We start from the raw sequence: 11,676 nt of genomic DNA on the forward strand, positions 1-11,676 counted from the left end.
GAGATATATTAGCCTAAAGTTTGACGAATCCCTGTATTTTTTTGCCATATTCGAGATGTAATAATTTATTTATAAAATGTATTCGAATTTATTTATAAAATGTATTATGTCGCCTGAAAGTTCTACCAATTGGCTTTAAAAAAATAAATATCTTCTTGCTTCTTTGAGATATTGGGTGTAGGACTTAAAAATTTATTCTCACTTAGTTATTGAACATTATAGTGTAAACAAAAACGTTTTTTTTTTGCTTCGAAAATATCGAATTCTGTACCAACTAATCGTCATATGCGGGAAGTTTTGCTTTACTTCTTTAATTTTAAAAAAAGTGACGCTGAAGCACACCGATTGCTCACCAAAGCTTAACCCAGATAGAGCCGGATTTTTTATACCCTACACCACCATAGTGGGGAGGGTATAATGCGTTTGTGCAGATGTTTGTAACGCCCAAAAATATTAGTCTAACACCCACCTTAAAGTATACCGATCGACTTAGAATCACTTTCTGAGTCGATTAAACGATGTCCGTCCGTCCGTCTGGTCGGCTGGCTGGCTGGCTGTCCATGTAAACCTTGTGCGCAGAGTACAGGTCGCAATTTTGAACATATTTCGATCAAATTTGGTACATATTATTTTTTCGGCCCAAGGACCAAGACTATTGAAACTGGCTGAAATCGGTCCATTATTTCACCTAGCCTCCATACAAATATCCTTCCGAAATTGGACTTTATCGGTCATAAATGTTTAATTTATAAAAGTATCTCCACAAATTGCGCTCCAAATAAGTTTTATATATACAAAATTCATGTCACCAAATTTTGTTAAGATCGGTCCATAATTAGTCATAGCTCCCATATAGACCCGCTTCCGAAAATCACTTTAACGTGCATAAATCGCTTAAAAATGTTGGTATACTCACAAAATTCAATATAGTAAACTTTCATATAGACACAAATCACACGACCTAATTTCATGGTGATCGGTCCATAATTGTTCATAGCTCCCATATAAGGCCCACTTCCGAAAATCACTCAAAAATATAAATTATTGAAATTTTAAAAGAAACATGTTTTTGCTCTTTTACTTAGTGTAGGGTATTATATGGTCGGGCTTGACCGACCATACTTTTTACTTGTTTTTTTTTTTTGGAAAAATTAAATTTTTACTTCGGAACGTAAATTCCTAATATACAATTAAACCACGAAAATCTTCTTTTATCAGCTGACGCTTTAAGATTCAGAAGCTTCATAACATGTAATAAACAATGAAAATGTGCAACCCGGTTTTTTCCCCGTTCTTTTAAAAGGACGGTTGCGCTAAGTGGGTTAAGGTGAATGTGTTGCATCGGTTTCAACGTGCGTGAGATGGTTTGTGCGGTTCAGAAGTGGTGATGTTCTTACGGAAGACAAAGTTCGCCCAGGCCAGCCAAAAAAGTTTTAAGACCAGGAATTGCAGGCCGTACTCCAATTTCAAAACGTTTGCAAACAGCAGAATTCATCCAAAAGCAGGGAAATTGGGTACCATACGAATTGAAACTGAGGGACCTTGAAATAATATTTTCTATGTCTGAAATGCTGCTGGAAGAAAGCATTGGTTGGAAAATTTTGCCACACCCGCTTTATAGTCCAGACCACATGTCGTCCGACTACTATTTATTTCGACCCATTCAGAACACTCTCTCTGGGATACGCTTCACTTTAGAACAGAGTATCCGATATTGGCTTGATTAGTTCATGGCCTCAAAAGATGAGCAGTTGTTTTGGCTCGGAATCCATATGTTGCCAGAAAGATGGGAAAAGGTCATAGCTAACAATGGCCAATAGTTTGAATAAATTTATGTTTTACAAATGTGTTGATGATGAAACACCACTGACTTTCAGTGGTTCTCCTATACTCTCATGGTTCCATTTAGAAAATCTTAATGAAGGTTGTCCCGATTGAAGATATGCGAATAGCCGTGAAGTTTAGGTTTGTTTGTGTGCTATAAAATGTTGAACAAATTTGAACACGTTCGATCATATGATCGTGAAAAAAGAACATCACGGATCTGTATATTTCCAAAGTCATTAAACAGTATAAGGAAGTCTTGAAAATTTAAAGAAAGATCAGAAAGAAAAAAAGGTCTAACTGCTATTGGTAAGGCAACAGAAGTCAAACAACTCTTTCGAAGAGCACTGAACACTTCTATCAGCAAAGCAGCTCGTAAAGTTAAATGATTCTTTTGGGCGCAGAGCCGAAGCTAATGATGGTTTGAAGTCGTATAAAGTTTCAAATCGCAATGCGGTAAAGAACTTAAGGTAGGGTCACACATGTTAAATATTTGCTAAAAAAAAAACGTATCCACTTTTTTTAGCACAAATTTGTTTAACGTGTTTACTCTTACAAGTATTTTGTAAGATCAAATAGCATCAAATAAAATAAAACTATATTTTGTTGTTTTGAATCATCCTAAGTAAAATAAGTTTATGAAATAAAGAAAGGAATTTAAATGTTTTTTATATAGTGGTTCGTCTTTTTCGTCAAATATTTGTCATGTGTGACCCTACTTAGAAGCAAAAGAATGAACTAAAAAATTTATGTAAAATTTTATAAAAAAAATAAACCATTTGTGTGATGGATGATGAAACTTTTGTCCTGGCAGACTTTTCACAACTTCCGAGTCAAGACTTTTATGTGGCTGATGGACGTGGTAATGTTCAAGAACAATACCGGACAAAAAAACAAACAAAATTCCGCAAGAGGTATCTTGTGTGGCAAAGCCATTTGCAGTTGTCGCAAAAGAGGCCAATCATTTGTGACATCAGGCAAGATAAACTCTGAAATATTTATTACGGAGTGTCTACAAAAACGGCTTTTACTTTTCTTAAAACAGAAAAAGTGCCTTCATATTTCTAGCTAAATTTGGCATCATGCCCCTTGAGAGGTATTCAAACAATAATGTAAATTTTTTAACACGGGTGGCAAATCCATCCAACTGTCCAGAACTTCGGCTTGTGGAAAGGTATTTCGCTTTTGTGAAAAAAGAATTAAAGAATACTGGAAAGGTATCCCAATACATGTCCGATTTTAAGCGTAAGTGGACCACCTCGTCCAAAAACGTAACGGAAGCAACTATAAAATCTTTAATGGGGGGGAGGATTTCCGGAAAAATTGGATAAGTTTATAAATACCGAGTAATATGTCAATATTTGAATGTTTATTATTTAAATAAATTTACGTATTTTTGAAAATTTTTATATTGAACGGTTTATTTAACTTAATACAAGTATAAGTTTTTTTGGCACACTCGTTAAAAAAAAATCGAGGTAGTCGTGATAGCCTTTTAAGGCTATATATATCGGATATATTGATGTATCAATCATATTTGTAAGTTATTGGCGGTCTTCGAAAAGTTGATTTCAATAGACAGACGGATATGGCTATATCGAGTCCGACATACTATACATATAAAGAGCTGAATTCTATTGTATTTTTCCAACACAATTCAAATTTTAAAAGTATAGCAATGACGGAATAATACCAAACCATATTTGACTTTAAATCTTAGTCTTTCCGATTTGTTTGACGATTTTATCCAAAAACTGCAAATTTACAAAAAATGCAGTTAAAGAACTTTCACAGTTTTGAATATTCAACGAAATTTTGTCATTTGTCCTTAGTTTAAGATATAATTTAGTAAACATCACTGGCAAATTACATTAGAATATTTTAGTAAAGAAATTTGAGCGGTAACTATAACGATTGTTTACTTACATTTCAGTATGACTGGTGGTATAAGCCTTGGTTAGAGATGTAATACCAATTAATAACACCAAAAACCAAACATGGAGCTAAAAAAGAAACATAATTTTGTATTCTTTCTTTCAAATTTAAAAACTGTGTAAAATTATTTCATTTAACTCACTTTCATTTTTCTTTTTTTTAAATTTATAATAACACAAATTTTACACTAAAATGTTTAATTTCCTATTTAGTTTTCTTCCGTTTTAACTTCCACCAATGACTTTACACTTCAAGGTCTGGTCTTTAATTTAACAATTCAATCGAAATTTATTTTCATTACAATTAAATACCAATTTTTTGGCTCACAATTCAATATTCAAATGGTTATTATTACAGATTACACCTGCAATTGAAAACCAAAAACAAAATCCACCTCATATTATTTAATGTTACATTTTAAATTCACCACTGTAGCTGCGTAGCACTGCTGTGTGGAGTCACATTATAAAATGCCCTGATAATCACGATTTTTATATCTGTCTAAAACAAACAATTACAACAATGCCTTTATTAAAACACTATTGGTTATGTTTGTGTACTAGATAATTTAATTTTCTCATTCAAATCACATCGCCATGTACAATTATTTAAATAGAGTAGTCAGTGGCGGTGGATTCACCACATTTGTTTAAATTCCATGAAATGCTACTGCCGTTTGTTTTCTTTTGTCTAGGGGCGTTAAAAGAAATAAATAAATAAATTAAATTATGTTTGATGGATGTATTATATAATATTTAACAAACATTTTGTATTTATGACCAATGAAATATGTAGTGTGATTAAAAAATTATTTTAATATCGCCGCCTTGCCAGCAAAAGGGTCTATGAGGTTTTCTAAAATGTTTCTGGAAACAGATCAGCCACATAAAAACCTTGATCCGGAAGTTGTGAAAAGTCTGTCAGAACATAAGTTTCATCATCAATTACAGGTGTACTTTTTTATAAAATTTGACCCCAATTTTTGCTCGTTCTTTTGCTTCAAGTTCTTTAACACATTGCGATATGGAACTTTCTGAACATTATACGGCTCTGCGTAAAAAAGAATCAGAGTATTTACCGTTACGAGCTGCTTTTTGATAGAAGTAGTCGGTGTTCTTCGACTCCTTTTACCAATATCTGTTAGACCTTTTTTTCTACCCGATCCAGGTTTTCTCTCAATGTTCAAGTCTTCCTTATACTGTTGAATGGATTTTGAAACAGTGTGACGATAAACATTCAGATCTTTTGTAATTTTTTTTTCCATATTGGATTTTTCTGAAAAGTTTTAATTATTTTTTCACGTATTTTTTTTTTGGCCGAAATTAAAAAAAATAATAATTTGTTGTAGGTACCAAGGATATGTTTTGGCTGGAATAGTGTGTCTAAGTTTTTTTTACTCACTCTTTAGTAAATACTTCTATAGAAAATAGTATTCCACAAACGATTACCATTCAGAGGGGTTACTTAATAATTCGATTCGAAAGGAAATCTTTTGGAATTACTCACCCCTATTATGTATTTAGCACACATTTTCGAACATTTTCGTATTCGAATTGAGTTACGCATTAACCCTCCAGGTATATTCTGACACTCATACGATCAAGGCGAATCTAATTTGATTCCTTGGGTCAGACAAAATTAATAAAACAAAAGAATATTTTTTTAAATTTCACTAGTTTCGTTTCACATAAAAATATAACATATTTAGTTCAATTAATTCATATTTTTATTGTTTTTTTTGGTTTAGTCTAAATACATTACTCCAGTGAACTTTTGCGTTTTGAACTCGCCAAGAGTCTTGCGATTGCGATTTACAGTTACAATCAAGTTACAATCGCAAATGTTATGCGAGTGTCAGAACATACCCGAATATCAAATACTGCTATACAAAAGAATTTCAACAATACTTTTATAAACAAGAGTTTCTATATAAGCTCGATTTAATGTAGAAAATATGGCTATAAACAACATTTTCTATAGATAATACTGTTATACTCAAGATCTTCTGCAGAAAATACTGTTATATGGAAGATTTTCTATAGAAAAAACTGTATAATTAAAAGATTTTCTATAGAAACTCTTATACAGAATACTTTTTAAAGAAAATTTATTTTGGTAATTTATTTTAAATATGAAATAGTATCAAAAAAGTACAACTATTCCATCGCTGTTACATAATCGTAAAAAAAATTGTTCTAAAGCAGGTATTACTAATTTATATTCATACTAACATTTTTATTTTATCAAAGTCTCACAAAAAAAAGTTTTTTAAAGCTGAAATTTTGTCATAAAATATTCTTAAATAAAAAAAAAAATCATTATGAATAAGAGTTTTAAAGTTTATTAATAAAAGTTTTACCCAATAAGCATTTTTACTGGAATTCAAGTTGAAAGCAAGTGTAATTCAAGCCTTGAATTATAGTCAAGCAATTGAAATACAGTTGTATTACACTTTATTTCAATAGCATTCTCCAGTAAAAAGGAAACATAAATTCATGCCATGTTTTTTGTTTGAAAAATAAATAAATTTTCAAATATTTTTCATGTCTAAAGTATAATTACATTTGCATTCAAGTGAAATTCCAACAAAATGTTCAAGTGCTTGAATTTTTGGGGCTTTGGTGCTTACTGGGTATAGATTAAAAATAAAAAAAATTAAAAGTATTACAAAATTCAGTTACTTTTATAAATTCAATTAATTGTATTGTTTGAGTTAAAAATGAAATATAAAAAGTTAAAAAAGAATATAAAATTAATTAAATAATTCCCTGAAATAATTTTTAAATTTCCATTTTGTTTAGAAACAATTTAGATTCCATTCAGTTGGTGTTAAATCCGTGGTTATCTTCAAGGTAACACCATTATTTACCAGTTTTTGCGTGAGGGCAGCTAAATTTTTTGCATCATCTATACCCGAATGCTTTTTACCCACAAATTGCACGCCTACATAACTCAGGGCATATGAAAATTTACTAGTTTTGTTTCCATACTTATTCATGCAGATTTCACGCATATCAATCCATTGATTGAAGTATTTCGGTTTTACCAAACCTTTTCTACGACATTCGTTGTGCAGAAATATGCCAAAGTCACAATCACTCCATGTCACAAAGGCACAATTTCCCTGCTTATTCTCCTTCGATTCTTTTGGCAACATTAGATTGCGTGATCTCAATTCTTTGCGCAGCCAATCTTCGAACAGTTTAAAGGCGTTCTGCAGAGGTATGCCATTGTCTACCGATTGCTGAGTAATGCCAGTGAGTTCGATGCAATATTCACTTAATATGGGTCTTTCAATGGGCTTTACATATTGATGAAATTGTGCTTCAATTTGGCCAGTTTTTAAGTTGAAAAGAACGGCTGGAAATTCTGGAAAATAAAAAAATTAAATACATATGTATATATGTATGTATGAATATAGATAAAAAAAAAATACCAATAATTTCTGATTTTCTTAATTCAGCTAGTCGTGGTTGATCCCTAAAACAAGTCGCCTCAAAATCGACAGCAATAATATACTTGTAGGGGTGTTGAGAGTTTGCGGAATTAGTTTGATGCCTGTTAAATAAAATAAAGATAAGAAACATTTCTATTTATAAATGCGGTTAAAATTTTTGTATACTTACGAAAACATTGTACTTTTTTTTCAAAAACTTTAGTTATTATTTATCTTGAAAAATAAATTGCGCAAAACACCAACCAACAAGGTTTGAAAGCTGATTTCAAATTAAATACTGTACATATTTCGTTTTATGCTAATTATTACTAATAGCAAATAAAATTTTTATTCAAGCGATGATTTCATCCCAAATTCGGGGATTTACACTTTGTAGAAAGAAAGATTGTAGAGAAACATACATAGTTGCACTGCCATACATTGTACTCATAGCTGCCAGATTTGACGATTTATCGTCATTTTGACGATTTTTGGTTTCAAAAATAGCAATTTGACTTCTTTTATGAAAATGACGATTTTCTGCATTATGAAAATGTGGTACTATTTTATGAAATAGTTAAAGTATTTTCTTTGTTGGTGAATATTTAGATTTTGAATTTTATCAATTAAAATTTTGATAAAACTTATTCAGAATATAATGACATTACCCCATTCAATTGAAGCCGCCAAGCTCGAATTTATGCTTTAATCTCAGGCATTATTACCTCCCGAATGAACCACCTACAGCGTGGTGCTATATTTTAATGAAATTATCTTTGAAAAGTAATGGCAGAGATTGTTATTTCGGGTCATAATAAAGATTTAGACATTAAATTCTACTTCATGTGTTTTATTTAAAATTAAAAAAAATTTTGAATGAAACCTTATATTATAATTAAATTGAGCTTTACTTTTTTAATTTTAGTGATCTCTTATTTATAAACTTAAATTTTAAGATATGTTTTTTGATATATTATGTTTTCATTCACTTTTTAAACACAAATTTAAAATTCCTTTTAGAAATCTTGACCTTTTTAATTTTCCGATTATTTTTGACGATTTTTAAAATTCGAAATGACGATTTTTTTCTTTTTTATCGGGATATTGACGATTTTTTCCCAAATTCATCTGGCAGCCCTGATTGTACTGCCAGTGCGAAATTTGTCGTAGGCAGTACCGCTAGTGCCACTTATTATTCTTATCTCTCAGCAATTAATTTTTATATGCGTTTGTGTATGTAACTACATTTCCGAAATAAAAACAAGTAAGAAAGTATGGTCGGTCAAGCCCGACTATATAATACCCTACACCAAGTAAATGAGCAAAAACTTTTTTCTTTTAAAATTTCAATAATTTATATTCGTGAGTGATTTTCGGAAGATGGCCTTATATGGGAGCTATGAACAATTATGGACCAACATTTTTAGGAGATTTATGCACGTTAAAGTGATTTTCGGAAGCGGGTCTTATATGGGAGCATGATGTACCGATCTTAATAAAATTTGTTGACAAGAATTCCGTACCTATATAAATTAAACATTTACAACCGATAAAGACCAATTTCGGGTGGATATTTGTATGGGGGCTAGGTTAAATAATGAACCGATTTCAGCTAGTTTTAATAGGCTTCGTCCTTGTGCCGAACAAATTATATGTACCAAATGGTATCGAAATATCTTCAAAATTGCGACCTTTACTTTGCATGGACAGCCAGTCAGACGGACAGACATCGTTTAATCGACTAATATCTTTAGGCGTTACTAACATCTGCACTAATCCAATATACCCTCCCCACTATGGTGGTGTAGGGTATAAACAAACTAAAAGACGTCATGTTTTCATACAATTTATGTGCAAATAACCTACCGAAAATTTTTTCTGATTGTGTTATTGTAGGGTAAGAATTAGGGTATTCAATCTATTAACAGTTAATCGGTTAACATATCTCCGCCATTTGTGGACCGATTTAGCTGATTTTAAATAGCAAACTTCTCGAAAGCATGTCTGACAGAATTATTGAAGATTTGGATCCCGAAGATATCTGGGGTCTTCAGAAAATTGATTTCAACAGACAGACGGACATGGCTTAATCGACTCCGCTATATATAAGGATCCAGAATATATATACTTTATAGGGTCGGAAATGAAAAATGTAGAAATTACAAACGGAATGACAAACATATATACCCTTCTCACGAAGGTGAAGGGTATAAAAATAGTCAAATTAGCCTGATTTCTTTGTGCTGCCAACTTGTTTAAATTAATGGTTTCTCTACAATCATTCTTTCTACAAAGTGGGAATCCCCGAATTTGTGATGAAATCACCTATGAATACAAATTTCAGTTGCTATTAGCACAAACCAAGGCGTATTCAACAAGGTCACAGCAGTGGCGAATTGAAATAAATACAGGAGAGTTCACTAATTTTTTATATATGGAGTTTGACATAATGGCGTTCCGGCGAATACTTTTTATATATGTAGTTTGACATTATCGCTTGATATTTCCCGATGGCACCTTATTAAATGCACCTTGGCACAAACGAAAAATACCCCTGGTACAGTAGTTAATTTGAAATTAGCTTTCAAACCCAGTTGGTGTTTATTGGAAATTATTTTTCAATATAAAAAAACTAAAAGTTTTTTTTAAAAAAGGACAATGTTTTCGTAAGTATTCAAAAATTTTAAACCAATTTATAAATACAAATATTTCTTATCTTTATTTTATTTAATAGACATCAAACTAATTCCACAAACTCTCAACACCCCTACAAGTATATTATTGCTGTCGATTTTGAGGCCACTTGTTTTGGGGATCAACCACGACTAGCTGAATTAAGAAAATCAGAAATTATTGGTAATTTTTTTTTATCTATATTCATACATATATACATATGTATTAAATTTTTTTATTTTCCAGAATTTCCAGCCGTTCTTTTCAACTTAAAAACTGGCCAAATTGAAGCACAATTTCATCAATATGTAAAGCCAATTGAAAGACCCATATTAAGTGAATATTGCCTCGAGCTCACTGGCATTACTCAGCGAACTGTCGATAATGGCATACCTCTGCAGTACACCTTAAAACTGTTCGAGGATTGGCTGCGCAAAGAATTGAGATCACGCAATCTAATGTTGCCAAAAGAATCGAAGGAGAATAAGCAGGGAAATTGTGCCTTTGTGACATGGAGTGAATGTGACTTTGGCTTAATTCTGCAACGAATGTCGTAGAAAAGGTTTGGTAAAACCGAAATACTTCAATCAATGGATTGATATGCGTGAAATCTGCATGAATAAGTACGGAAACAAAACTAGTAAATTTTCATATGCCCTGAGTTATGTAGGCGTGCAATTTGTGGGTAAAAAGCATTCGGGTATAGATTATGCAAAAAATTTAGCTGCCCTCACTCAAAAACTGATAAATAATGGTGTTACTTTGAAGATAACCACGGATTTAACACCAACTGAATGGAATCTAAATTGTTTCTAAACAAAATGGCAATTTAAAAATTATTTCAGGGAATTATTTAATTAATTTTATATTCTTTTTTAACTTTTTATATTTAATTTTTAACTCACAATACAATTAATTGAATTTATAAAGAAAGAAGTAACTGAATTTTGTAATACTTTTAATTTTTTTTATTTTTAATCTATAAAACGTTTATTAATAAACTTTAAACCTCTTATTCATAATGATTTTTTTTTATTTAATCAAATATTTTATGACAAATTCCTAATAAAATTTCAGCTTTAAAAAACTTTTTTTTGTGAGACTTTGATAAAATAAAAATGTTAGTATGAATAAGCGCATTAATATAAATTAGTATACCTGCTTTAGAACAATTTTTTTACGATTGTGTAACAGCGATGGATTAGTTGTACTTTTTTGATACTATTTCATATTTAAAATAAATTACCAAAATAAATTTTCTTTAGAAAGTATTCTGTATAAGAGTTTCTATAGAAAATCTTATGTATAACCACGGATTTAACACCAACTGAATGGAATATAAAATGTTTCTAAACAAAATGATAATTTAAAAATGATTTCAGGAAATTATTTAATTAATTTTATATTCTTTTTTAACTTTTTATATTTAATTTTTAACTCAAACAATACAATTAATTGAATTTATAAAAGTAACTGAATTTTGTATAACTTTTAATTTTTAATCTGTAAAACGTTTATTAATAAATTTTCTGCACATGTGCTTATTTCCAATAAAATTTGTATTTTATCAAAGCTTTATGAAATAAATTAAAAATGTTATGAATAGGCGTATTAATATTAATTATTAATACTTTAGAACCAAAAGAAACAATAATATGATGAATTGATTGCATTAAATATGTATTTTTTCTTTTTATTTGAATCGAAAATAGTAACATTTTTTTAAAATTTTTATTAAAAATATGAAATTTAAAAAATATTCTTCGGTTTTGTTAATTTTGTCTGGCCATTGTTTTATTATGCACTGG

At 30.5% G+C, this 11,676-nt stretch overlaps 1 protein-coding gene and 1 pseudogene across 1 annotated transcript; one reads left to right on the forward strand and one right to left on the reverse strand.

Annotated features, from left to right (window-relative positions):
* Positions 1-6,077: 6,077 nt before the first annotated feature.
* On the reverse strand, positions 6,078-7,519 carry LOC135960769 (3'-5' exonuclease Snipper-like). Its single transcript, XM_065512153.1, has 3 exons — positions 7,386-7,519; positions 7,196-7,317; positions 6,078-7,128 (listed from the first exon to the last, which is right to left on the reverse strand). Exons 1-3 carry the CDS (start codon positions 7,391-7,393, stop codon positions 6,557-6,559), a joined length of 702 nt encoding a protein of 233 aa, XP_065368225.1. The 5' UTR covers positions 7,394-7,519; the 3' UTR covers positions 6,078-6,556.
* Positions 7,520-9,853: 2,334 nt separating this feature from the next.
* On the forward strand, positions 9,854-10,684 carry LOC135961512 (3'-5' exonuclease Snipper-like; annotated as a pseudogene).
* Positions 10,685-11,676: the final 992 nt, after the last annotated feature.

Source organism: Calliphora vicina, chromosome 5, assembly GCF_958450345.1.
Source record: "Calliphora vicina chromosome 5, idCalVici1.1, whole genome shotgun sequence".
Classification (NCBI taxonomy): Eukaryota; Metazoa; Arthropoda; class Insecta; order Diptera; family Calliphoridae; genus Calliphora; species Calliphora vicina.